The following is a 27,791-nucleotide window of genomic DNA, read 5'->3' on the forward strand; positions in this document are numbered from 1 at the left end:
AGCCACCACTAGCCCCTCTGTCTTGCTTCACCGTTTCTCATCCTGAGATGTTACAGACTGCCCAAGAGGACTGTCCCTCCCACGTCCCCCAGTGGCTCTGTGCTGTCTACTCCCTACCTGAGGTGCTGGTAAGCAGGAAGGGCAAGAGCCTGGAAGTGAGCGTGCGGACACTCCAAACCTAGGACGCAGCCCTGCAGGGGGCGCCGGAGGCCTCCAGCCACGTGGAACTGTGGCCTACCCAGGTACCTCCGGCCCGCACGCACAGGCTACGTGCACACGCAGGTTATCCACACACAGGACAAACAGCAACATCCCTGACATGTGGAAACACGTCAAGACAAGAGAAACCCGATTCTCGGGCCCGCTTTTACGCCACCAAAGTCCGACCAGCCTGCTTACCACGATCACAAGCCGCCTGGCTCTGACCCGAGCTCCAGGCAGGACGCAGGCATCACCACGGGCACGGCCCACACAGGTCAGGGGCCCTCCAGGCCCTGAGAGCAGAGAAAACTCCTCGGAGGAGCACGTATTTCAATACAGAAGCGACAAGGCATCCTTTTATAAAATATTTATTCTAAAAAAATCACACTGTACAAATTTAGATAGAACATTCTCAATACTCATATGTATAAAAATGTGAACACAGATTGGAGTTAACAGACAAACTTCTGTTGCTGTTTCTTTTTAAATTAGGAAGGAAGAGGTGATTTCGGGGTACAATGATAGTAAACGGCTAGCAGGCATTCAGAGAGCCAGCCAGCCGGTAAGAGGCTCAGCCCCTGCTGGCTCTCGGGCGGGATCCGCCCGACGGCACAGGGGTAGCGCCACCCGGACGTATGCTGGTTCACGCAGCACAGGGGCCGGGCCAGCGCGGTTCACCTCCCGGTTTCCCTTTCTCGAACCAAGCAGGCTTCCGGCGCAGCTGTCACGGAGGTCTGCGAGGGGTCACTGCTGTGCGTTGCAAACAACGCCAGGGAACCGCCCCGCAGGCCGGCTGCTCGCTCACATAGACACAGGGACGCAGATCGGCACAGGAGCCGAGGCCGGGCCAGCCCGCCTTCCTGAGAGGTTCCTTTAAAAGCCCAGAGTGGTGCTCGCTTCGGCAGCACATATACTAAAAGCCCAGAGTGGCCTCGGTGCTGGCGTTCAGGGCGCATCCCCACAGTTCAGCAGTTCGGCCCCTCTCAGCCGAACCACCCTCCTCCCTCCTCCCCGCGCAGGGTGGGGGGGGCATGGGCTTCCGGGTCACGTGACCTGGGGAGGAGCCACTGGGCCCAGCGACCTGGAGCGTAGGAGGCGCCCTTCACATTCTGGGGGCGGGGGGCAGCCGCATCACAGCCAGGGGTGCCAGGCGGGGTCCATGCGGCACAGGTTGTCCAGGCTGTTGGCGGCGGCCACCAGGGTGTTCACTTTGCTCTCACCGCCTTCAAACTGGGCAAGGTTGTGCAGGCGGGTCATGATGGCCGTGACAGCCTTCTGCACCAGGGAGACCAGCTGCTGGCCGTCCATGTTCTCCGGCTGCCCGGCAGCCGAGAGCGGCGAGGAGGTGTCCTCCTGCGTTTTCTTGTGCCAAGCGATGATCTCGTCCCGAAGCACAGTTTTCAGGATGCCGTCCACCTGTGCAAGGGGAGAACGGAAGAGTCCGCGTTCAAGCAAGAAGGGCCGGGGCAGCTGCCCGGGGAGAACCAGCTCGACCCCCTCCCCGCACGTGCTCAGGAAGCCCATCGGGCAAAGCCTCCCCCACAGGGAGCAGCAGCCGCCACGCCTCAGCGTCGGGGCTCAGCTTTCTGTCTGGTCTTCCACGGCGGGGCATGCAGACCTGCCCATCGCACACTGCTCCCCAGGCCAGCCTGTCTGGCCCTCTGCTCTGGCGAGGGCCCGCAGCTAAGAGTGGACAAAGAGGAGGAGGCGCGCCCCGAAGTGCAGGAGGCAGTGGGTGCGGCAGGTGGAGAGCAGGTGAGGGGGCTGGAAGTGTCTCAGGCGTCTGTGAGGAGGTGACATACGGGACAAACAGGAACGCACCGAGGGTGCGAAGCAGGGGCATGCTGTGCTGCAGGACACACTTCTCGGGACAAGGGACTACACAGAGGCCTGAGCCATGTGAGTCCGCCTGTGGGCGCTGGCGGGCCTGGGAGACTCCTGGCCCCACCCCTTCCCACCTGCTCCACCCTCGGTGCACAGGGAAGGTCGCAGAACCTCTCTCCTCAAAATATGTGAAGGTTAAAGGCGGAGCGAAAGTAAGAGTCCAGAGTGGGACACTGCCAAGAGCCCCTCCTGACTCTGGGGAGCCAACGGCCCTTCCCGGTGAAAGGGCTAGCGAGGGCGCCCCGGAGGGCGGGGACGCAGAGCTGGAGGAGGAGAAGGGGGCACATCGGAGGGCAGAGACTGAAGACACAGGCATGTGTGCACCATGTGGTTTGGCATTCCGTTCTGCGGGTGCCAGACAGTGGTGGGGGCTCCAGCACTCACCAGTCTCCCGGGGGCGGCGAGGAGTCGAGGGCTTGGCTTTACCAACACTGCGCTTTTAGCTGACCAGTGAGGTCAGAGCAAGCAGGATGACCGCCCACCCAGGGACCCCTGAGCTGAAGGGGGCTGGGAGGGAGGGGCAGAGGCTGCTGCTCCCGCCAGGGTCAGGAAGCCCGGGCACGCTGTCCTCCAGGGAGGGCACCGAGGATGGGGAGGTCTGGGGGCTGCTTCTGCAGGACAGGAAGCAAGTGCCTCAGGGGGCCGGGCTGCAGGGGTGGGGCAGGACCAGGAGGATGGTATCTAGGGCACTGGGAGAGACAGCAGGGTCACTCAGGAGGCAGACTGACTACAGATCTCCTGAATCCTAAGGGTCTGGGGCACCCAGCAACAACCCACCATCGCCTCAAAGACCACTGAGCGCTTTCATCTCAGGCACCAGGACGGCTCGAAAGTGACCTCACACGACACCTGGAGGCTTTCTCTTATTACCAGGTGCTGACGGGAATGTGTTTTTTTTAGAGGAGATTCCCACACAGAGTGGTCTACATTTTAGCTGACTGTCAAGGCATTCACCACAGTCAGGCTGTGAAGAAATGTGGCCCAGAGCGTGGAGCAGGCCCAACTCCTTCCCATCTGCACCAGCACAGTCTATGCGCATGGTGTTTCCCCAAGTTGTAACAGGCCTTCGAACTGAAGAGAACCAGCCAGTAAGTCAGCAAACAAGTGCTGGCGAGGATGTGGGAAAGGGGAGCCCTCCTGCACTGCGGGTGGGAATTCAGACTGGGGCAGCCACCATGGCAAACGGTGTGTGGGGTTTCCTCAAAAGTCAAAAACAGATCTACCACAGGATCCAACAAGTCCACTTCAGGGTATTTACCCAAAGAAATCCAAAGCACTAATTCAAAAAGATATGTGCACCCCTATGTTCGCTAAAGCGTTATTTGTAGTAACCAAGATGTGGAAGCAGCCCAAGTGCCCACGGACAGACAGCAGATAGAAAGCTGTGGTTCATACGTGCAGCAGACCATCACAAAAAAGAAGGGAATCTTGCCATTTGCAACAGCACGGAGGGACCTGGCAGGTAGTGTGCTAAGCAAAACAAGTGACACAGAACAGCAAATACCATACATAAGGTTTCTCTTATACGTGGAATCTACAGAATGAAACAAACAAAACAGACACAGAACAAACTGACGACAACTAGACAGAACACGGGTCAGGGCACTGGGTGAGAAAGGTGAAGGGACTGAGGAGCACAAATTGTCAGTCACGGAACAGGTGCAGGGTTGGAAACCACAAATAACTGTGTCCGGTGCCAAGTGGGCACTAGGTCCACCAGGGCCATCACTTCCCACATTACGTAAATGACCACTACGCTGCTCCCCTGAAACTAACAAACACTGAAGTTCAGCTGTGACTGGAAAACAAACTTCAAAAGTAAATAAGGAGTGCTTTCTTAATTCTCTTCAGAGTCCTCAAATTAAATGCCATTCTACTATTCTAATATTGTCATTGCTCTACAATTATTTCCAGAAGTATAACGTTTCTCTAACCGAAAATGCATTTCTGGTCCCCGGCACAAACAGACAGCAGGGAACGGCGTCCACCACCGCAGAGCACAAGCCCCGCCCTCAAGAATGCAGCGACCAGCTATCTACTTTTACACACGTCCACAAGAGTCCACCCAACACCCCAAGCAGCACCCCACACGACAGACATGTGTGCACCCACGCACACCACAGAGAGCGATGGGCGATGCAACAGACACACGCACGTGCAGCGTGACGTGTGTGACCTGTGAAGTCCCGTTCCCTGTTAGCAGTTTACTCAGTGATTCGAAAACTATTCCAAGTGAATGTTCTGGGAAAACAATTAAGTGTCTAAAGACATCTCTAGGCACAAACTACCTATCTGTGGGAAAAAAAGGAAGGAAAAAAGATACAGCTGGTCTTATAAGTTAAAACAAGCAAAAGAAAAACAGTAAATTGTGTTCTGTCCTCAACCGTGAAGAGAAAGCTTCCAAGTCAGGATGAAGTAGCTTTGAATCCTGTGTGTCCTGCCCTGGCTGGCTGACCTCTGACTGCCACTCACCTTCCCTGGCCTCAGTTTCCCCATCCACACAACTGCTGAGTTGTGAGGACTCGATAAGGACCAATCTCAGCAGCCGGTGTGGTGCCTGTCGCCACAGCTCCAGCGAGACGGCGCCACCCTCCAGGCCCCTCCGCCCTCTGGAGCAGTGGGGTTTGCAGAGTGATGGGGAGAAGGCTCTGTCAAGTGCCGCTCACCCCATGGACGTGCAATGCGGACACTCGGGGAGAGGCCCAGTGGCGGCTGCCAGTTCCCCTTGTCAGCAGGCTCCTGAGCACTCTGAACACGTCCGACTCCCCACTTCCCAAGACAAGATGCTTCAGCCACACAGCAGCCCACCCTCCTTGTGCTCGCCTCCTGTGAGGTCACACCAGCCGGGCTTCTCGCAGATGACCCCGTGGCCTACCTTGAAGTTGGGCTGAGCGAAGCACCGGGCGACGGCGATCATGGAGGCAGTCAAGGGGCCCGAGACGCCAATGGTGGTCAGAAACTCAGAAATGTTGGGGGTGAGGCGAAAAGGGACGGGCCGGTTGGCATCCAGGTCTCCAGTTGCGTCGTTTATATCAAACCGGAAGTAGGCCACATTCAGTTTGCCGGTGTCCTAAACGTCGGGAGGGGACGTGTCGGCAACTTACACAGAGAACGCAGGCTCTCCTCACAGAGAGGGTCTGCCTGCTCGCGCCACATTACCTGAGCGATCTGCAGCATCTCAGGGTTGAGTCTATTCAAATGCAGGACGAACTCCGCAAAGCCGATCAGTGAGAGCTGGATGGTGAACATCTTCCGGAAGGTCCAGTAGTCAGTGGCGCTGGGGAAGGTGTGCAGGGCCCACTCCTTCAGCATGCTGCGGGGCACCATGTTGCTCTGCACCTCCTTGAGGACGTCTCGCAGGACCTGAAACGGCGCGTCATGCCGGAACTCTGGTGCTCCACCTAATGCTCAGTCCTTTCCTTCAAATGGAAACTCTCAAACTAACGTCTCACACGGCACCAGCAGAGGTCCTTTTGTTGACAAACACCCGTGCAGTGTCCTTGGACCAGGCCCAGGACACACGGACTGCTCGGTTTCCCTCCAGGGTCCACATCTCCTGCTCTAGGTGACGATGGAACTGCCTACACAGAAGCCTTCGTTCACAACTAAGTGTGACGTTGGTCTCACCAAACATTCACACAAACACCTGCACATGACAACTTACTAACCACAGAACACGCCAGGCCAGTTAACAAAATGAACAAAGCAACGGTCAGAAACCAACACCTCCACCCTGTCTCGAAGACTCTCACAAAGCTCCGTGCACTGAGGAGCCAGCCTGCCGTCAGAGCAAACACCGCACTGCACTCCAGCCTGGGCCTGGTGCCGGGAGGCTCACAAGACAATCTGGAACGTCACCAGCTGAGCGCTGACCTCAGTGAGAGGTTCACCGAGTAACTCGGGTCCCGCTGCACAGACCGGCACGGGTCAGCTCTGGGCTGAGCCCCGCCACATTCTCTGCGCAGCCACCGGAGTGCGGGACCCAGGCCACCAGGCCCCACGCAGCCCGTCGGCCTGGTGTCCCCGTCCTACTCGTGTCCTCACCTGTGAAATGCAAAGGGGTGACTCTGGGAGAGCGAAGTGCAGACTTTCAAAAGCTGCTCCTTTGTAAAAGCAATGGGAACACTGGCAAAAGTCACACAAACGATCGTTTCCTGAACTCTGGACATCAGACCAAAGCTTACAATAATCCGAGCAGCTCTTAGTCAATAAAGTAAAGGTGAATCTTGGTGACAGCAATGAGCTCTGTAGTATTTTACTTTTATTATTTTTAAGTTCTCACCAAGGATGTTTTATTGATTTGAGAGAGTGAGAAAGCGATCGACTGTCTCCTGTACATGCTCTGACCGGGAATCAAACCCACAAACTTCTGGTTACGGGTCAGTGCTCCAACCTACTGCCCGCCTGGTCAGGGCGAGCGCTGGGGTGCTTTAGTCACCTGCCCCACCCCCAGGCTCCAGAAGAGCCTTGGCAGCGGTGCAGCTGCAGGAACTGGCAGGCAAAGCAGTGACCAGAATGGGTCTGTGATCCCAGAGAAAGCCTCGGTCCCAGGGGACGGTCCCAACCCGACCTGTCAGGCAGTTTCCTGAAAAAAGTCCCCATCAGGCCTGTCTCCAAGTGCACACAGGGCTCACTCGGTGGTGCTCGCTGAAAACAATTTGGGACGACCATTTCGCATGGAGCCTAGACGGCTCCGCCCGCGCTCAGGGACGCCCTGGGCAGGCCCTGTGCACTCGCTCCTTGTGGACGCTGAGACCGTACAAGTAGGAAGTGAAGGCCGGGTGTTGGCTCACCCCAGACCGGGCTGAAGGTGTGCCCCGTAAGACACACGCACAGACACACACACACACGCGGGCCCTCAGAAAGGTGAGAGACTCACTGGTTCAAGGCACCTGAGACAACCTTCATCAAACAGCTCATAACAGAGGAGCAGCCTTGAAGGCTGCACCTGACAAAACCAAAACCAGCAACGACAACAAACCCAGGGGGAGAGGGTCTGCCTTCTAGATGCTTTTAAAGAATTCTGTTAGTTAAACAATTACATTATTTAAAATGTCCAGTTTCCAACAAAAATACTATTACATGCAAAGAATCAAGAAAAGATAGCCAGTACTTAGGGGGAAAAGTTACTTGTATCAAGTTACTTATACCCAGAACATACAAAGCATTTTTAGAATCAACAATAAAAAGACAAGTCAAATTGAGCAAAGGCCTTAAGCAGACTTTCCTCCAAAGAAGTAGGCAAAGGGCCAGTCAGGAAATGAAGACGCTCGGTGTCACTACTCACAAACAAAAGGAGCCAGCGCTTCACACCCACGAGGGGAGCCACAGTGAGAAGACAGACAACAGCACGGACAAGAACGTGGGAAGTCAGCACCCACACACGCTGCGGTCACTCCGGGCCACAGGCAGTTCATCAAAATGCTAAACGCGGCAGAGCCACCGCCCACCCGGCAGCTCTACTAGTACCTACGCGTCCAAGTGGAGTGAAGACGCACGTCCACACAGAAGCACGCACACAAACGTGCCCAGCAGCACCAGCTGTCCTACCAGGAAAGCACGGACGACCCCCAAGTCCACCGACTGACAGACGGGCAGTTGAAACGCAAGATGTGCGTGCAGAGGAGCGCAATTCAGCAACAGGAAGAACCAAACCTCTGATTCGCGCTACCAAACGGACCGACCTGGGAAAGGTACGCTAAGAAGCCAGCCACAAACACCCACTACTGCCCAATTCCATTCACGTGCTATGTCCAAAACAGGCACGTACAGGGACTGAAAAACTGTGGCTGCCAGGGGCGGGGAGCAGAGAGGAACAGGGTGACCACCGACAGGCGTGAGGTTCCCATGGGGCTGATGAAATGCAGCGCAGACCGCGGCGAGGGCCACACAGCTGTGGACACTGCACACACAGAACTGTGTGTTTTAAAGGTGAGTGAGTTCTGTGGCCCAGGAATTACATCTGAATAAACGTGTTGTAAAAACACAAAGGACAACGGAGTTAACGACACAGCAAACTGGGGCATACGGAAGAGGAGGGCGTGAAGCTGGGGCTGTTTCGAGTTGCTAGCTGGCTGCCTCTTGTGGGCACAGCACGACCCCAGCATGACCCCAGCACCGCCCAGCACTGCACTCAGCCAGAGAGCGTCTGTCCATCAGACTTGCTGTTCACAGAAGGACGGAGCTCTGGCGGGGGCACGTTCGTGTAAATACAGGCCACCAGCCCTACACTGTCGAAGGTGAGTGTGGCCTCAAGAACACCATCTATCCATCTCCCACAAACACCTCAAAACTTCCCATGGTCCAGAGTGACCTGGGCCCCAACAGGGACTTGACGCTGATTCCCAAAGGAGGTGATGCATTGTCCCCAGAAGCCAGCCAGCCAGAGGGACCCCACCGGCCCCGTCAGCACCAAGGTGGAGGCTGCACCAGACTCGTGGCCTGAACCACCTGGGCTCGGCCTGCACCAAGCACCTCCACAGAGTCCAGTCGTCCGGGACCCAGACAGACCGAAACAAGCCCCCGGAAGAACAGAGGTGAGGCCGCTGCTTCCAGCCCTGCGGTGTCACTCCCAGGACCCTCGAGGCACTCCCGGACAGCGAGACAAGGGCCCCTGCAGCCTCCGGGCAGCAGGCCCGGGCAGCTGCTCCTCGGTGACGCCCACAGTCCCACACCTTCCCTGCTGTCCACTGAGGGCTGAGACCCGCAGGGGAGGAGGGAGCTCTGTCCCCACAGTGGGTGCAGGCAGAGTCTGTGGGACCCGGACAGCCGGCCCCAGCTTCAGCAGTCACCCTCTGTGGTTTAGAAAGTGCACGCAACACAGGCTGCACAGCCAGTGCCCAGGTCAATGAAGCACAGAGCCAACAGCTTCGCATCACGCAGACCAGGTGTGGCTGCCAGAGAGTTTGCTGTGAAGTTATACTTAAAGTTCTAGTTTCTGGATTGCTCTGTAAGCTCAGGTAAAGAATTGGGAACCTCTCCAAGGTTAAAACTTACCTCTTTTTCCTGTCAGAACCAACAATCAGCAGCAAATCCCCCTTCACCAAGTCCATGGTCACATCATTTCTACCATCTCACAATCCAAGATGGAACTTCTCACCGCCCCGAAATAAACACACACACACACACCCTTCCCGGAGGCACCACTGCAGAGGTGGCAGAGACCTCAGGCCGCAGCTGCTCCCGCCTGCCCTGACTTCGCACCTGGTGGCTGGCCTGCGTCCCGCGCGCCTGCACAGTGGCCAGTCTGTCGTAGTACCGGGAGATGGGGTTGTCGTGCTCGATGCCCTTCTTGGCACAGCGCTGCTTGTAGATCTCCACGAGGGAGAGAGACGAGGGGTTGTCCTCCACGAGGCGCATCTGTGGGGACACCGCCACAACTCGAGGGACTGAGGAGAGAGGAGCGAGAGAAGCCGGCAGATGAGAGGAGCTCTGGGGTCGGCACGCGCCTCAGCCGGAAAAACTCCGGTCACACTGCACACCGAGGTAGCGCAGGTGGCACGGGGCTCCATGTGCTGCCCAAGCTGCTGTCACCCCGCGCTTAGATGCAGCTGGACAGAAATTCTTTAGCAGGATCTTAAAAACAACACAGCAACCACCCACTGTGAAGGTGCCGGTGCCGCTGTGCAGGGAAGCAGCAGCTGGACCACCTGCCCAGACAGTCGGCAGGTGCACACGGAAGCTCCGCCACCGCCGCTCACGGCGCATTCGGTCGAGGGCCAGGCGAACCACAGCTGCTGGCGTGCCACCGGGCTTCAAATGGTAGAGGAATCCGCGAGGACTCCAGAGCACGCACGCACACAGGACCACCACTGGGTGGTCCGTACGAGTGTGCAGCTTTGAAAGAAGGAAAGAACTGTCTACTATCCACAGCTGGGACCAACACAAGAGATCACGTCACACACACGTCAAAATGCACGCAGCTTTCTATCGACGTGTGTTTTAGTTGACTTCTTGTTCTGGTGAGACTGAATTTAAGAAAGCCCCCCGCCTGACTAGAGTGTGCACTGTGATGGGCTCCTGGACACAGGAACTTAACATTCAAATTCTTTACCAATGGTTTTCATCCATGGGTGGGATGACAGGTCTCATCTACTGCCCTGCTACAGGCAGACACAGGTCACTCACAAATCACCAGGGACAACTCAGCTACTGGGAGCCCTCACCTGGGTGCTGCTGGCTGCCGCCTGCCCGTGACCCCTGGGGCCTTCTGGGCCCCAGACTTGCCCAAGCCTTGTGCTTCACTCCCTGAAGGCAAGCTTGGGCTGTGCCCACGCATGGCTGTGTGGGGTCCAGGAGTCCAGGGGCCTCTCCCCACACTGAGGTGCGCCGGTAGCAGACCCGAGACAAAGCCTCCATTCAGCCTGGGTTCCGCCAGAGCCTGGGGGTGGGGGGGCAAGACTCTGGGGGGCGGTGGGCCCAAACACAGCACCTCCTTTTCCAGAGACCCATCAAAGCACCCACCTGGCAGTGAGGAGCCTGCAGGCTGCGCAGGGGCCAGTCCTCCTTGTGAGGCCTTCCCTGCTCAGCGCAGCTCGGCACCTGCTCGGGGTGACGGACGGGGCTGAAGCCGTCACAGCTAATGTACGCCGCTGGGCGCCCGCCAGTGCAGCCCCCCACCTGTGAAAAACAAGTGCCGCTTCGTCGTCTCCTTCCTCTTCTCCAGACAGGGGTTGAGCAGGCGCAGCAGCTGCAGCACGCGCTCCTCCCTGCGCGACTCGGTCAGGCAGGCGTCGTTCATGACCAGGTACGGGTAGATCTTGCCATTGTGCCCGCGGATGTACAGCCTCCTGGCAGCAGTGTTGTGCTTCTGCACGATCTCCACCCGGGGCATAAACCTGCAGCACAGGCACAGCCATGTCCCCAGCCCGCTCCTGTCCTCTGAACAGAGACGGAGGGAGACAGAGCCTTCCCAGAGTGGCAGGAGGAACCGGACATCGTGCACACCCCACCTGCCCTGACTAGGTTTACAGACCGTGCCATTACGTCACAGTAGGAGAGAAGAAACCACAGCAGAGGAAAAACAGAAGGCAGAGGATGAACTGGAGTTTCAGAAGACTTGCCCTGGGCCCAGCTCCAGGAGCCACGTGGGGCACCAGCCCAGCCCCAAGCACAGCAGCAGCAGGGCTGGGAGGGCCCAGGACACTCCCTCCTGGCCCTCACAGGCGCCCCGAGGAGCCAGCATGGGGATGGATGGGCCCTCGCCCTCCCCTCCTCAACCACTGACAAAAGTCAGGGAGGAGGCCCTGGCCAGGAGCCAGGTCAGGTCTGGGGGAAGGGAAATTAAACCCAGGACATGGGGGAAGCACAGCCCTGCGCCTGGGAAAGAAACCCAGACGCCTGACTGCTGGACAAGGCAGCCTCTTCCCACCCCCTTCACACACCCAACGAGATGAGACACACTCCACTACACCCACAACCATCTGAATCTGCCCAGATACGTGCTGTGTGTATAAAGGAAGACCAGGAAACTTGACTTTGTCCAGTTTCCGTGGGCCATCAGAAAAAGTGCTTTTGGAAGCAAACATAAACTTGACTCAGACAAGACATTTAACCCACCAGTCAGACCAGACCCTTCAGGGCCCCGCCACTCAACTGCTCGGGCAGCCCCGTCCCACTCACCGAGCAATCTTGATGTAATAGTGCGTCGGCTTCGGCATCAGAAACTCCCCCGGGATTTCCACCTCTGCTGTCTGTGCTGAGAAATTGCTCAGAAACCGACACTTCTCTTCTATGAGGAAGAACTTTGGAAGTTGCTTGGTTTTGGCCTCCAGAATTTTGATCCACTTTTTCAATTTAGAAATAAGATTATGAAGCTTCATGGATCCTGGAACACTGAAGTCAAAATCTTCAAAATAAAATAAGAATAAATGTTTTTAGTCACCTGGGTTATTTCTAACTCACCCAGATCACCGCACAAGCACCTCCCAGCTGGAATAAGCCTATGTCTACCCAGCCTGGCACCACGCCCCAGAATCCCACCTGCTTCAATGTGTCAGCCAGGCCTGAAGGACAGAGCTAAGTCCTGGTGTGGCGGCTGTCCCAGGGCCAGAGAGGGCTGCCAACCCGGACCCTCACCTCCACCACAGCCTGCCCACTTCAGGAATGGTGCAGGGACCCCAGGAGCCCCTCGGCCATGCGCAGAGGGCACCCCTGAGAGCATGCACTGCCCTGGGGAACTGAGGCCCCGTGTGAGAGCCCACACAGCAATCCAGCAAAGAGGAAGGAGAAACTGTCCAGAGATGAAATTATACATCAGCTCATCAGAAGGAATTGGGGCAAGTGATCAAAATGACAAAATGGCAAACGTGCGCTTTCACTAAGCATTTAAAGCACTCTGGTCCATGTGGTTCTCTGAGTTTACCAAAAGGTAAGTCCTTCTTTAAAAAACCCTCAATGCCCACCCAGAAGAGCACCAATGGCGGACCAGACTCTCATCCCCCGACCTCACTGGGGCCAAAAGTTAGGAAAAGCCCAACCGCTTCTGTCTGAGACAGGGATTCATGGACTCATGGGAGCCATGAGGGGCACTGTCCTCATGCTGACAAGGACAGATTACCCCGAGGCCGAGGGTAGCAGGGCCAGGCCCCCTCCCACGCCTTCCCAGGGCTGCCCTGCGTTCTTCCCACCCTGAGTCAGATGGAGTGGGCTGGGCCCGGGCAGACTCCTGTCCCCTTCTCACTATTTTGCTAGGGGCCAAGCCTTCCAGCAAACCTACAAAGATGGCCACCTCTCGCCTCCCCCTCCTCCAGGGCTGCTGCCGGCTGGGAAGCAGCTAAAGGCGGAGAAAACAGCAGAGGGGTCACCAATGCGAACAGGGAGCCAGAAACCGGTGAAGGCTGATCACACCAATGTGGGAGGCGCCACGGAGGGTGCAGCTGTGCCAGCACAAGCTTGCTCTCAGTGTGATTAGCACCCCCACCAAGGCGCCCTCCAGTCCATCCCCAGACTCTCCGCGAAGCACCTTAGAGCCACACCCCCCACCCCCGTCCTCCATCCCCCGGCCTGGCCACCACTGACCCGCTCTCCATCTCGGTTACCGTGCCATTTCACAAGTAAACACACATCACGCAGATGTCCTTTTCAGAGTGGCTTTGTGTGCCACTCCGTATCAATCTCTTCACAGTCGCCACAAGAGAAAGCCCGAGGAAACTGTCGGGGTGCCCTCCCTGGCGCACAGGCAGACTCACCAGTGGTGAACTGGCCCTTCAGCTTCTGGAAGACGGGGTCCTGAGCAGTGGCCTGCGCCCGCCGGGCCAGCGACTCGGAGGCTGCGCTGGAGAACATGGTGGAGACGTTGGACACATTCTCCAGGCCGACCCCGAATGTGCTCACCAGCTTCTTGACGAAGTTCAGGGTGTGCGGGGTGATTTTGGCGTCGGACACCGCTCCGCTCTTCTCAAACGCAACCGAGTAGCACTTGGCCAGGCCCTGCTGGAGCTGCCTCAGCACCTGGTGGATGGACCAGATGCAGTTCACCACCGAGCACGCTTCCAGCAGCTCACCGGCCCCAAAGCCTCTGGCTAGCATGGCCCCACCACCACCAGGACAGCATCCGGAGCACCAGGGGGCAGGCTCAGTGTGTGCTCCATGCTGTCAGCTGTTTCCTGGCAATGTGGACTGCGGGCCCCGAATGTTAGAAAGGACAGAACCCCACTTCTTCAGCCACGTGCAAACCCTCCTGCTGGCTGATCCTGGGAAAGCCTCACTCAGGGGCTCCAGGCCATGGCCGCAGGCCTGCATGCACACACGAGGGCAGTGTGAGGACACGAGAGCCCCGAGCACGCTGCAGAGTATGCACCGGGCAGCAAAGGCGACTGACTGTCTATTGTCAGCTCAGACACACACCAGTGAGGGCATGGCCCTGCAGCTGAGAAGACCGCTGAAGAACTGACTCCTGCCCTGGGGGTCACTGCAGTCAGCCGTCACCCCCACTCCTGCCCACGCCACCCCCTCTGGTCAGCCTGTGCCGTGGAAGTGACTGCGCTCGTGCGAGTGAGCAAAACAAGCACTTTAAGGGCGGGAACAATCTTCTCAATTTCATCCTCTTTTGAAATCTCCCACTTTGAACACTGAAGGCCACACTGGTGTGCATTCGCGGTCTGCCTGTCCCATCGCTCAACTCGACCACAGACTCATGAAAGGACCGGGCAGCTGCATGAAGACCACACAGCCCCAGAAGCGTATGGAACGACACTCTCGAGATTACGCCCAAATACCTCTTCGTGCCAGTTCTCTCGGAACCAGACCATCTGGTCGACGATGCCTTCCAGGGAAGACAGAAGGGTGGGGTGCAGTTCCCGCTGCATGTGCATGATTCGGCTGCAGCGCCACATGGGGGCTGTTGCTCTTATGGGCCCTGGATCTGATGCAGAATGGGACTGGTTACCCACTGAACTTGGCTGCTGCTGTCCAGAATCTGAGAGTAACACACACAACGCCAATGTCAGCGCGGAACTGACCGAGGCTAGAGCTTGGTGCTCTAGAGGACCCACCAGCCAAAGGAATGCCGGTTCCTGCCAGCGTGCTAGCACACCGCGAGACCGTTCCCCAGGCCCGCGTGGGAGAAAGCCTAGTTCCCAGGAGCGGGGCGGGGGGACTTGGGCACGGGGCTCTGAGTGTCTGCAGCCGCTGCCCCAGGTCCGGCGGGGTGTGTCTGCACTGACAGAGAAGGCAGACGCAGCAGCGTGCTGGCAGGGAACCAGGAGAGGCTGCACGAGTGCTCGCCACGCTTTTTCAACTTGACCCTGCGCAGGAACGTTTATTAAACGTCTAGAAATAGTGTTCGGCAACACATTCCTCATTGTGCAGCTCAGAAAACCTAAAAGTACTTAACAAGCAAGTCTATAATATGGCCACTTGCTATAGAAAAATGGTATTAAACCCCCTGAACTCCTCTTTTCTAGCTTCGGCTCACTGAATAAAAAGTCTTAACTTTCAAATGATCAAAATATGAACCCCCCTGGGGAGTCCCAGGGGGTCAGAGGCAACAAGTGCTGGGCCAGTTCCCAGCCCGCCCGGCGCAGGGCAGACAGGGCCCCCCCAGCCACACTGGCGCCTGGGCATGTGGCACGAACGTCTGCGCCCCAAACCGCCTGACACGGACCTTTACGTGTTTACAAAGTGCTGTGCTTAGCGGGCAGCTGAACCCATCATGTGAGTTATTTCTTTACATGCTGGGACTTAGTCAATGTAGATTTAAAATATTGTATTTTGAGTAAATTTAACATCCAGTAAGATAGATTTCTATGCTGATCCTTCTGACAGCTGAAGCTAAACCTCATAACCTAAATAACACAAATATAGGAACTCACATTTATACTGCGTACCAGAATGTGCTTGTAACTAATAAGACAAGTCATTTGTAACTACCTACAGTTAACAATTCCCTAAGTGATCTCTACATAAGGAACAAATCACTAGGGCAAAGGGACATCCAATCACACAGTGGCAAAGCAGAACCATAAACGTCACACTCAAGAGATCAGGCTCTGCCTTCTAGTCCCCAGCTACCCTCTCGGCTGAAGAGAGACCAGCCCCTGCCAGGAGGTCAGCCCACTATGGGGTGGCGTGTGCCCACAGCAGATGGACGGGAGGCCCATGGAACAAGCCCACCCAGCTTGGCCGGCTGGCCCCGCCGAGACGTACCGCTCTTGTAGCGTTCCCGCTGCTCTATCTTCAGGGTCAGGTACAGGGTCCGGATGGGGAAGTAGACCGCCTGGGGGTACACTCGTCCGACCTGCTCGGAGACATGGAGCAATGAAGAGCCTGCGCCCCACCGTGCTTCTGCACCAAGTCAGTTCATACCAAAGCAACCGACGTGAACCAGGAACGGGCCGCCGTCTGCACTCGGACCGAGGAACCCAGCACCACGGCCCCCATCTAGTGCCCGGGGCCAGGGTAACTAGCCAGTAAAACATCTTTCTTGGGCTTTTAAAGACCCAAGAAAGACCTACACAGCACCTACATCTCAGCAGTTCTGCCTGGGGACATCAGCGACACAGAAACCACACTGTCACGTGGCTGAGCAAATCCCAGGAAGGTGAAGTGCCCATATCCCCGGACCTCACGCAGGCAAACAGGAAGACACAAGACAAGTCCAGCCTTGTATCTGCCACAGCTCGCTGGGAACTATGGGACGGCCTGTCGGGGAAAACTTGATGCTGCATAATCACAGCGAGAAGTGAAGCTGAGAAAACCCATCGTCACCAAACTGGGACGCAGGGCTCCTCCCAAAGGGTGAAGAAGGTGTCACCACACTCTGGCACAGGCCACAGGGTGGATGCTAATGTGCATTAAGAGATGTTCAGTGAGTGACAACACAAATAAATACCCGGAATCTACATCCCAACAGATAAACCCAAGCTAAAGGCCAGTGTGCAGAAACACAGTACCTCCTCTTAGGGAGAGCAATAAAGCCACCTCTGGGGACAACGCCGATGATGCACCGAGTGTAAAAAGCCAAGTAAACCCACAGAGAGAAGCGCGGCAGGTTCCTAACTGCCTGGAGCTGACGCACCTCATTCATAGGTTACGCGACTGTAATTCCATAAAGGGAAGCGCACTCAAAGGCGCTGCATGTGTCCCCTGGACTGAAGTGTCTCTCGGCTTCTGCTGTTGGGTCCTTCCTCTGACCCCGGTCCTTTCTCAACAGAGGAAAATTCTGGAACCACGCTCCAAGAATGGTCCTGAGAGCTGCCTGCCGACACGTGTCCCCAACCCCAGTGGTCCAACCATCTTCCCCCTGCCAAGGGCAGCCACCCCCACTGTCACGGGCGAGCCTCACTCTAGAGGGAAGCTCCGAAGCCCCCCCAGCACGGACGGCAAACCCACCTTTCACTGTGACTCCTACCCCAAGCACGCTCTAGCCTGCTGGCCTTGAAGAGCCTGTTCGTTTTACTTGCATCTCACATGGCAACATATTGAAGCAAAGAAACCACATTTTAATACTGTAACACTACAGGCCTGATATGTTCTGCGATCACATGTCATTACGCCTTGTATCAAGTGGCCTTTAAACGTGTACATTTCCCTGTCTCTCTGACCTATTTCCCACACTTTGAACACGCACCTTTTCTCTCTGGAAAGAAGAAAGTAAAAGGAAGACGTGACTCTCTGTGAAGACAGACACCTCGTCACACCGACCTGGCTAATAAGGTTCAGAAGCAGCTTCCCCTCGGAGCCAACCAGGCAGGTGAGCAGCTGGGGGACCCAGGCCAGCCACTGGACGGGTGGCACGCCGATGCAGTACTTGTCCACCGCATCCGCCAGAGTGTTCTTGTCGTCGTCGAAACTCAAGAGCCACAGCACCTGAGAGAGGAGGGACAGTCCTGGGGTTGGCTGAGTGTCCTGAGGCCTTCCCGTGACCTCCTCCCCAAAATGAAATGCCACACAGAGTAGTTTCACCAGAAACACGTCTACAGAAGGGCCAACAACACAGCTCCACTGAACATATAAGCAAAGCTAAACACCTGAATAAAGTTTCTTTCTAGATGTAGCTGAACTGCCCATTGCCAGCTGATCTAATCAACTGGGCCTGCGGCCCGAGGAGGCAATAGGCAGATGGCCTGGCCGCCCACCTGCTGAATCACCTTGCCCCCCCCCCTCCAGGACACGACGACTCCAGCTCTAGACCTTGGAAGAGCCACCCTAGGATCAGGTCAGCCACAGGCTGGCAGCCTGGCGTCCCAGGATGGCAGAAACAATGACATCTAAAACAGCAGGTGTGGAGTCAGATACTTAGGCAGCTTCTCTGTGTTACGACAGCTGGTTTGTTTCACACAGTCACTTATATACCACTATGTGCTGATGGTGTGCATTCCAAATTTGGGGATCAAATCAAGGAATTCTAAAAATGCCCAAATCTTGAATGGACAAAACAGTAAATAACAATTTACTCTTAAGTTTTCTGCAAGAATTCATTCTGGGTGGTATTTTTCTATTCCTTGGCAGACACAGGCCTGGGCAACACTGGAGGAAGACTAGGCTGGCGACCAGCAGCGGGCACTCATCCAACCGCCAGCCAGTCCTGAGCCCAGTGCTGCCACGGCAGCACAGGTTGAGAATGCCAGCAGCCACGACCCCACCCCGCAGTGTGTGCACAGACCACGGGATGCAATGTGCCCTGTGACTGGAGCTGACGGGCTCTAGGACCATGAGCATTGGCCCTGCGGAGAGAGACCAGAAGCTTTCGGATGTCTCGTGGGCACATCCTCCTTGCAGACCCTCGCCACTCTGCAGGAATCTCTGCCCAGGGTGCGATCTCACTGAGAACGCCGGACTTGAGACCTAAGACCCAGACTCCAGGCTCAGTTTTGCTGCTTAAATGTCCAGGGACCCCAAGTATGTCCAGGCCTCAGTTTCCTCAGTGTTACCACTGAACTTCGAAGAGCGATGAGAGCGGAGCCTGAAGGCATGAAACCCAGCCTCTTGCCCAGCACGGGGGCAGGACAGCTGAGCTGTCGTCCACACCCGAAGGCCACCGGGCCACCTGTGGTCAGAGCTGACTCTCTCAGCCTCACCTTGGCTAAGTACTTCCTCGATTTGCTCTCGTTCTGATGCCGGCACGCGTGCAGGTAGCAGGTGATGGCGGATACTCCGAGATGCAGCTGCCGCTCCTTGACGAAGATGTTCTCCAGGTAGTCGCCCCACATGGCCCACGCTTTCACTAGCACGTCATGCATCTGCACGGCCGCGGAGAAGGCCTTGTTCGCTTCCTCAGACCTGGGGACGCAAACCGAGGCCTGAACTGGGTTCCCCTCTCAGGCAAACTTCCCATACACAGAACCAAGCATTTCAAAGGGAACGACAACTCAGTGGCCTCTGGTACATTCATGTAAGTTGTGCAGCTACTTACTACCCCCACGTAATGGAGTGGCCAGAAGTCCACTCAGTCTTTTCCATAAAATAAGACATTTTCATGTTTACCAATAACTATCGATTCGGATATTCTGAGTACGTCGGCTACCTTCCCCTTGGTATAACTTTGATTGATCTCAGTTAATGTCTCAAATTGATCGCTGTCGACTGGTCCACCTGACTGTGGAGCACCGTCCAGTGAGAAATCTCCAGCACGAAACTTCTCAAACCACTTTGACATGTTCCATCAGTCACAGCACCTCCTCCACACACTGCACAAATCTTTTTTTGCCTTTCTTTAAATAATAAAGCATAATAGGCCAAAAATGCCACATATTTTCTTCCATCTTCAATATTAAAATGGCCACCCCAAAACTCACCAATTTTGATAAGCTTTTTTAAATGCACACTGATATGACAGTGGTCACAATAGAATTTATCAAAATTGTTTCGAATGAAGTTAAAGACAACTAAGCACTACTACAGCCATCATATGGGAAAAAACAAATGAACTTTCTGGCCACCCCGACTGTTCAAAGCCCCTGGCCACTAAGCCGTCCGTCATTCCTCACCACCCATGACCCCCGGCAGCCACGAGCCTGCCAACTGCCCCTGTGTGTGTACCAACCTGCCTGTTTCCTGTTAAGGGAATCACACATTATACGAGTGTGTGCGTCTGGCTTTTCACTCGGCACAGCGTCAGCTTCCTCCACGTGTGGCGTGTAAGAGTGCTTTCACCCTTTGGCGACTGAATACCATTCCACTACCTGTACCCGCCGCATCTCGTCCATCCGTCCATCCCAGCTGTTTTGACACTCTGGCTACCGTCACCGAGTGCCTGAGTGCACCCGTTTCGATTCTGGACACCGCAGAGTGGCGCTGCTGGGCCGTCTGAGCCTACCTTCAGTTTGCTGAGGAGCCTGCAGACTGCTTTCCACAGCGGTCGCACCGTGTCAGTCACGCACCGAGAATGTGCGAGACGTCCGAGAGAACTGTGCACCCACATCCCTTATGGATACAGACACAAGCCTCCTCGACAGAGTCTTGGCAACCCAAAGCCAGCGGCACAGTCAAAGGGCTGCGCACGGTGACGGGACGCCCCCAGCAGGGCGGGGAGTGGCTCGGCCCCGGAGAAGGACCCACGCACCGCACCGCATCAGCGGTGTGAAGGAGAAACACATCTTGGCTGATGGCGGAAAAACATCTGACAAAATGTACCACCTTTTCATGGTAAAACCACAGCGAACGAGGAGCGGAGGAACCTGCCTCCACACAACAAAGGCCACGTGAGAACCCACAGCTACCGCCACACGCGACGGCCGACGCCTGAGGCTCCACCAGGGACGAGACGAGAACCCCCGTCGTCACCACAGCTGTCCCAACTTCGTGCTCGAACCCTTACCCACGGAACTCTCACCCAGAGCAACCACACATGCAGACTGGAAGGAAAATGCAAACTCTCTACTTGCAGATTCCACAATCCAATACACAGAAAATCCTGAAGAATTCACAAAGGAACTACTGCAGCAAACAAATACAGCAAAGTGTGTACACTGAAAGATCAGTATTAGAACCCAGTTGTATTTCTATATCTCAGCAATGGACAATACAAAAGTAAAATTTAAAAAACAACGTATAACATCAAAAAGAATAAAATATTTAAGAATAGAATTAAGAAATGCGAAGCCTGTACAGTAAAAACCATACAGCACTGTTACACGAACTGGAGACGGCCTAAACACATGAATCCTGCGGATTAAAGGCGTGCCACTGTTACCATGGCAACACATCCCCAATCAATCAACAGACTCAGTGCGACCCCATCACAATTCCAACTGCCTTTTTCTGCAGAAGTCAGTCAGTTAAAATCCACGTGGAGATGCAAAGGACCCCCAAAAGCCAAAACAGTCGTGAAGAGGGACAAACCCGCGGCGCACTTCCCCAATCCCTGTCAGGGCGGAGTGACAGCAGCATGAGGACCAGGACACACGGGCGCACAGAGCTGAGCGTCCAGAGACGCAGCTGCATTGCCGACTCGGAGTGGAGGCCGTTCAGTGGGGGCCGAACAGTCTCTCCAACAAACGGTGCTGGGACAGCATGATGCTCGCCTGCCACGGGCAGGAATGGCGGAGAAAGGGCAGGAGTAAATGCACATGACCTTGGGTGAGGCAGTGGGGCCTTGGACACGAAACCAAAAGCACAAGCAATGAAAGGAAAAATAAACAAATGGGACTCATCAAAGTGATAAACTCTGTGCATTAAGGACTCTTAACAGAAAAGCAGAAAGATCGCCTGCAGTGTGAGAAAATATTTTCAAGTGATGTAACTGAAAGAAACACACCCAGACATGTGAAAACTGGAACTCAACAGTAACAAGTCAAATAACCCACTTCAAAAATGGGCAAAGTAACTGAATGGGTGTTTCCTTAGAAAAGATAAGTGGCACAGAAGCACCTGAAAGATGCTAAACTTCCTCAGCCACTGGAAAGATGCGAAGCAAACCCACAGTGAGACATCACGTCACTCACTGGGACATGGGGAACAGCAAGTGCCAGCAAGGGTGTGGGAGACGGGGACCCACCAGCACCCCGGCAGGGACTAGGGTGAGCACCTACTGCAGGAACCCGGCCGTCTCTCAACATGACAAAGGAAGGACTGCCCGGGGACCCAGCGATGCCACTTCCACACCCTGATGCGGGGCCAGGAACACCGAGGCCGCGCCCCCACACAGCCTCCTGCACAGCCGAGAGCTGCAGCAGCATCGCTCATTGCAGCTGAGAGTGGAAGCAACCTGGCTGCCACCAACCGCTGGGAGAAAAGGAAAAGGTGAACGCACCCCGGAGCAGCACTGGGTGCGAGAAGGAACAAAGCCCCGATACACGCTATGGCACGGATGACCCTGAAAACATTATGCTGAGAAGCCAGTCTCGAAGGTCACGCGTCTTACTCTATTTGCAGGAAACACGGAGAACAAGCAAATCAGGAACAGCGAGCAGACGGGCAGCTGCCCCAGGACAAAGGGAGGGGAGAACGGGAAGTGATGCTACCAGCGTGTGGCTGCTTCTGAGGGTGACAGAACTACCGAGTGGTGATGGCTGCACACACTGTGAACATACAAAAACTCATCGAAAGGCACACTTTCAAATGGTGTGTTTTATGTCCATATGAATTTTTTAAAAATTTTAAGAGGATAAACCCCTCTTATCTTGACAAAATCACATCCTTACTTAAAAACAAGCTTGAAGACCACCCTGTAATCGAAAAGGTGAGAAGTGGGCTTCAAAGCCCTGCAAGATGGAGATGGGCAGCACCAGGCGTCTCACAGCGCCTCGCCCGCCGGCCCTTTCCCTCGGACAGGCTGTGGCTGCCCTTCTCTGTAACAGGCCAGGGAGAAGGCGGCTTAGGTCACGGGGCGCATGACTCCTGTCACAACTCCACTCCGGCTGAGCCACGGAGAGTCACAGACCATGGCGGTGGGGGAGTGCTCTGATGCACCCTCTACGGAACCCAGACCCCGGCGGCGTCTGGCCTGCAGGCCACACGACCGCCCCGCCCCAAAGTGCATCTCTGCTCCATGAAAGGGACCCACTCTGCTCCCACAGAGCGCACTGAGAAAACAGGCAGTGAATCCACGCCGCCAGCTGTTTTGTGTTCAAGCCGATCCTTTTTAAAAGCTTTTCAAGTACCACCCGACCAACCAGCTCATCCACTGGCTGTACGTTCCCTCTCCCTGGGGAGGTGCAACACCACGCTGACAACACTCACTGAACCACACCAACTCGAGCCGACCCGCACACTGGCTTCCACAGTGAGCACCGCTGAGCCGCCCTGACTAGCTGCTCCCTCCCCCGCCCCCCACAACACACGTACTTGTTGATCTGAGCCAAGAACATTCCCTTTAGTGCGTAGAACTCCGCTGTCATCTCTTTCGTGAAGTATTTCAAGTTCGTAGATTCTATAACTTCAAGGCCCTGTTTAAAAAATATGCAGGTTTTTCCTTGAAATTTCTAGACAATATTATTATAACAACTTCATTAAAATATTTATTGAAGCCCTGGCTGGCGTAGCTCAGTGGACTGAGTGCAGGCCTGGGAACCAGAGGATTGCAGTTTGATTCCCAGTCAGGGCACATGCCTGGGTTGCAGGCCAGTTCCCGGCAGGGGACACACCAGAGGCAACTGTACATTGATGTTTTTCTCCCTCTCTCCTTCCCTTCCCCTCTGAAGATAAGTAAAATCTTTTTTTTTAATTTTTTAAATTTATTTATGTATCTTTAGAGGGGAAGGAGAGAGGGAGAGAAATATCAATGTATGGTTGCCTTTTGTGCATCCCCTGCTGGGAGTTGGCCTGCAGGGAACCAGCCTGCAACCCAGGCATGTGCCCTGACTGGGAATAGAACCGCGATCCTCTGGTTCGCAGGCCTGTGCTCAATCCACTGAGCTACACCAGCCAGGGCTTAAGTAAAATCTTAATAAATAAATAAAATATTTATTGAGGCAATTAAGTCCTAAAGGTCATGGACAAATGTACTCTAAGTTGACAGCAGACCTGCCAACCATATTTGCCAACTAAAAGTACTTGGCTGAATCACTAAATGCCAAATTCAGTCCTAGACACCTTAAGGGTGTGATTTTCTCCAAGCTTTATATGTCTAATCAGTTCCTAACCATTGCTTTTATTAACATTCCTCTGAACACAGCCAAAACTCTACCTTGCAACACCTTCACACTTGGGCAGTTTTTAATCTCTTTCCTTCAATGCATTGACCAAGTGTATGGTGGAACAGAGATGATAAAAAGACGTATTTCAAACACTGGGGAGCACCTTTCCTTTTCTTGTTTAGGAAGGACTGTGCCCCCACCGAGGTTGCGCCTGTAGGACTGAGGCTGCATGTGTCGGAGGCGCCATACCACCGTGCCCGTCACCTGAGCCAGAAGCTCCCACAGGGACACGCGCCCCCTCCCCGAAGACCCCGGCACCCACCTGCATGCATTCATTCTTCCCCATGACTCCTGCCAGTTGCAGGTAACATTTGACCTGCTGCCGGATCTTCTGGAAGCAGTCCACAATGGGGACGGTGGGGATGGTGTGGATGCGGCTCAGGATGTCCAGGGCCACGTTGACCAGCCCCTGCTTCCGGGCGATCTTCCCGTACTGGATGATCGCGGAGGCGGACGCGTGCACCCCGAGCATGGCGTTGTTAGAGCTTGGGTCATGCTGAGAACTGTTTTCATACGCAGTCACGATGGCTAGAAGGCAGAGAGAGACGGCTTAACGGCCCAAGCCAAATGTTTTCAAAGTATTCCACAATAAGGCTTAAATAAAAAGTGAACACACACACACACACGGCTTGTGAAAACGGAAAACTCACGTGATGAACTCTCCTTGCTTTTCCTCACTTTATATCAAAAGGAAGCTATAAAAAGCACTAACACCGAGTTGAGTGTTAGCATCCTGGCCAAGTAAACCATGAAGGGCGCGAGCCGAGGGGGCCAGAAAAATAGAGAAGGCCACACTCCTTGGGGGAGGGGCTGGGGGTGCGGCTTCGCAACAGCCAGGACCCGGAGCTCCGGCCACACTGGCCTGAGCCCCTGGGGCGCCCAGCAGTGTCTGGCCGAGTTTCTGCTCTAGCTGGGAAAACTTAACAGGCAAGAAGAAATCCTTCCATCTTTCAGCACCTTCATCTTTGCCATGCCACACCACCACCATCTCCCACACCCACCAGAAAACAGAGAATCTGGTAAAAAAAAAAAAAAAAAAGAAAGAAAGAAAAAAGCCCAAACAGAACCGAGAATGAAGCCAGAAAGGGGTGGGGGGAGCGCACGCACACGCACGTACCCTGGTAGTGGTGCTGCCGCCACATGAAGACACTGCTCCAGTGGGACAGGTCGTCCGACACGATCGGCAGCCTGTTCCTCCAGGTCTTCACCACCGTCTTCATGTCGTGCAGGCTGTTGCTCCGCCCCAGGTTGGTCGGCTGCAAGCCCGCGTTTATCTGCGCAGCTTCCTGGAGCTCGATGATTTGCTGGGCAGCCTGAGCGGGACGACACAAGAGGGTCCGAGGTCAGCCTTCCACCGAGAGCACACTCGCGAGCAGGCCAGACCTGCGTGACCCTGGTGTGCTGCGAGGACCTCTCCGTCCGGAACGAAGGGTCCAACTCACAGGCTACCTGGGCGTCCACGTCTCACTCACCCTTCACTTCCAGCGCTGCTCTCCCAGCCCCCACACCCACCGGGATTAAAGCCTCAGCTGTGGCCACTGAGACAGGAGACTGAGCGAAGAGTAGTGTGGACTCCAGAACTTGCTAACCGGCAGCCCCTGAACAACTCTTTTCCAGCCATGGTCGGCCACCCACCGCCGTCTGAGAAGAAAGCAGCCTAGCCCTGCGCTCAGGCTTTCCTCCATCGACATTAAAACCCCACAGCTACACCGACAATCTTAAAACATGGTTCTGATTATCTCCCTGGGCTGGCACAGACACTTTTCGTCCCGTCCCGGATGAGTCTGTCTCATTTCCTACCGTTTAGACCACAGGTGCATCGCTGCTGCAGCCTGCTGACGCACATCCTCACAGGGAAGGCCCTGGCCCCAAGTCCTGCCCGCGAGGCCCCCCTCTCCGTGGGGGCTTCCCCTCCCTGCACAGCCCAAGTCCTAGTCTCCCTCTAATCACTGTGCATCAGTCTGCTTCTTAGAGGTCGCCGTCTCCCTCCAGTTGGGTGCTCCTCTCAGGCAGAATCTGTGTCTGCAATTTTTTTTAGTCTCCTAAACCCAGGTCAGTACTCCGTGTCTTGTTGTAGTCTTAATTTTCTCAACTGCCCACTTGAGTTACCTGTATTTCAAGTTTAGTTCATTACATGTACATTTTATATATATATATTATTGATTATACCATTATGGTTATTCTATTCCCCCCTTCATTCCCCTCCACCCTGCACACCCCCTCCCCCACCATCCCCCCCTTTACTTTATGACCACGTGTCTCAAGTTCTTTAGATTCTATATTTCCCCCACTATTCTTGCCCTCCCCCCTATCTATTTTCTACCTACTGTCTATGCTACTTTCTGTACCTTCTCCCCCCACTCCCCTGTTGCTAACCCTCCATATGTTCTTCATTTCTATGGTTCCACTCCTGATCTAGCTGTCCTCTTAGTTTGCTTTTGTTTTAGGTGTGGTTGTTAATAAATGTGAGTTTGCTGTCCTTTCACTGTTCACATTTTTTCATCTTCTTTTTCTAAGTCCCTTTAACATTTCATATAATAAGGGCTTGGTGATGAAGAACTCCTTGAACTTGACCTTATCTGAGGAGCACTTTATCTGTCCTTCCATTCTAAATGAAAGCTTTGCTGGATAAAGCAATCTTGGATGCGGGTCTTTGGACTTCATGACTTAGAATACTTCTTTCCAGCCCCTTCTTGCCTGTAAGGTCTCTTTTGAGAAATCAGCTGACAGTCTGATGGGAACTCCTTTGCAGATGACTGTCCCCTTATCTCTTGCTGCTTCTAGGATTCTCTCCTTCATTTTAGTCTTGGCTAATGTAATTATGATGTGCCTTGGTGTGTTCCTCCTTGGGTCCAACTTTTTGGAGACTCTCTGAGCTTCCTGGATTTCCTGGAAGTCTATTTCCTTTGCCAGATTGAGGAAGTTTTCCTTTATTATTTGTTCAAGTACATTTTCCACTCATGGCTGTTTCTTTCCCCCTTCTGGTACCCCTATAATTCGGATGTTGGAACGTTTAAAGATGTCCCGGAGGTTCCTAAGCCTCTCCTCATTTTTTTGAATTCTTGTTTCTTCATTCTTTTCTGGTTGGATGTTTTGTTCTTCCTTCTGGTCCATTCCATTGATTTGAGTCCCAGTTTCCTTTCCATCACTATTGGTTTCCTGTGCATCTCCTTTCATTTCAATTAGTTTAGCCTTCATTTGTTCCTCTAATTTGTGACTATAATCAACCAGTTCTGTGAGCATCCTGATCACCAGTATTTTGAACTGTGCGTCTGAGGGGTTCGCTATTTCTTTTTCACTTAGAGTTATCGGCTCTGGGGCTTTGAGTTCTTCTTGAGCCATATTTTGGACTGTTCACGCCTGTTATGTATGAGGAGCGGAGCCCTAGGTGTTCACCAGAGCCGGGCAACTCAGTCGCTGGGTTGTGATGCTGTACGTGGGGGCGGGGTCAAAGAGAAGCAATGGCATCCCGTCTGCCGTCTCCTGCCACTGCTGCCACCGTCGTCGGGGTCCGCGCGTGTTCCATCCCACTGCGCGGGATGGAACTGTATAGTTCAATTTTCTGTTCTTTGGCTGTGTCTTTGTTTGCTAAACCTTTGTTGTATTCAAACTTGGTTGTGGGAGAAGGCACGGTGTTTCCACCTGCACCTCCATCTTGGCGGAAATCCCTCATTACATGTACATTTCTAAAAACCTTTAATCCTCCCTCCCACCCAAAGCTTACTGAAAATAGAACGGGATATTTCCTTTTTTTCTTTAAAGATTTTATTAACTTATCTTTAGAGGGGAAGGGAAGGAGAGAGGGAGAGAAATATCAATGTATGGTTGCCTCTCGTGCATCCCCTGCTGGGACCTGGCCTGCAACCCAGGCATGTGCCCTGACTGGGAATCGAACCGTGGTTGTTTGGTTTACAGGCCTGCACTCAATCCACTGAGCTACACCAGCCAGGGTGGGTATTTCCTTTTTAACAGTGTTACTGAGATATAATTAAAACATCAAACCCCCTGAAGTGCACAGTTCAACAGTTCTTACGATATTCTCCAGTCACATCAACCACTACATCAATCACCACTACCCAATTACAGAACCTGTACGTCACTTCCAAAATGAGTCTTCTGCTCATTGGG

The 27,791-nt window shown here is 54.5% G+C and overlaps 1 protein-coding gene across 10 annotated transcripts in view; it reads right to left on the reverse strand.

The window, feature by feature from the left end:
• Window positions 1–563: 563 nt before the first annotated feature.
• TRRAP (transformation/transcription domain associated protein) overlaps window positions 564–27,791 on the reverse strand; it is a 122,347-nt gene continuing 95,119 nt past the window's right edge. For 8 of the 10 annotated variants that reach the window (XM_037064408.1, XM_037064413.1, XM_037064409.1 and 5 more), the window contains 14 exons: window positions 24,781–24,976; window positions 23,926–24,191; window positions 22,813–22,913; window positions 18,606–18,807; window positions 17,230–17,394; window positions 15,733–15,823; window positions 14,304–14,503; window positions 13,275–13,536; window positions 11,707–11,932; window positions 10,705–10,922; window positions 9,289–9,473; window positions 5,245–5,448; window positions 4,961–5,155; window positions 564–1,617 (listed from right to left, as the gene is read on the reverse strand). In XM_037064408.1, coding sequence (XP_036920303.1) covers window positions 1,333–1,617; window positions 4,961–5,155; window positions 5,245–5,448; window positions 9,289–9,473; window positions 10,705–10,922; window positions 11,707–11,932; window positions 13,275–13,536; window positions 14,304–14,503; window positions 15,733–15,823; window positions 17,230–17,394; window positions 18,606–18,807; window positions 22,813–22,913; window positions 23,926–24,191; window positions 24,781–24,976 — 2,796 coding nt within the window. In that variant the 3' untranslated portion in view covers window positions 564–1,332. The remainder of the gene's footprint in view (window positions 1,618–4,960; window positions 5,156–5,244; window positions 5,449–9,288; window positions 9,474–10,704; window positions 10,923–11,706; window positions 11,933–13,274; window positions 13,537–14,303; window positions 14,504–15,732; window positions 15,824–17,229; window positions 17,395–18,605; window positions 18,808–22,812; window positions 22,914–23,925; window positions 24,192–24,780; window positions 24,977–27,791) is intronic. The other 2 variants (XM_037064414.1, XM_037064411.1) reach the window with 1 other exon arrangement.

Source organism: Sturnira hondurensis, unplaced genomic scaffold (assembly GCF_014824575.4).
Source record: "Sturnira hondurensis isolate 20B ecotype Veracruz unplaced genomic scaffold, ASM1482457v3 Scaffold0015262, whole genome shotgun sequence".
Lineage (NCBI taxonomy): Eukaryota > Metazoa > Chordata > Mammalia > Chiroptera > Phyllostomidae > Sturnira > Sturnira hondurensis.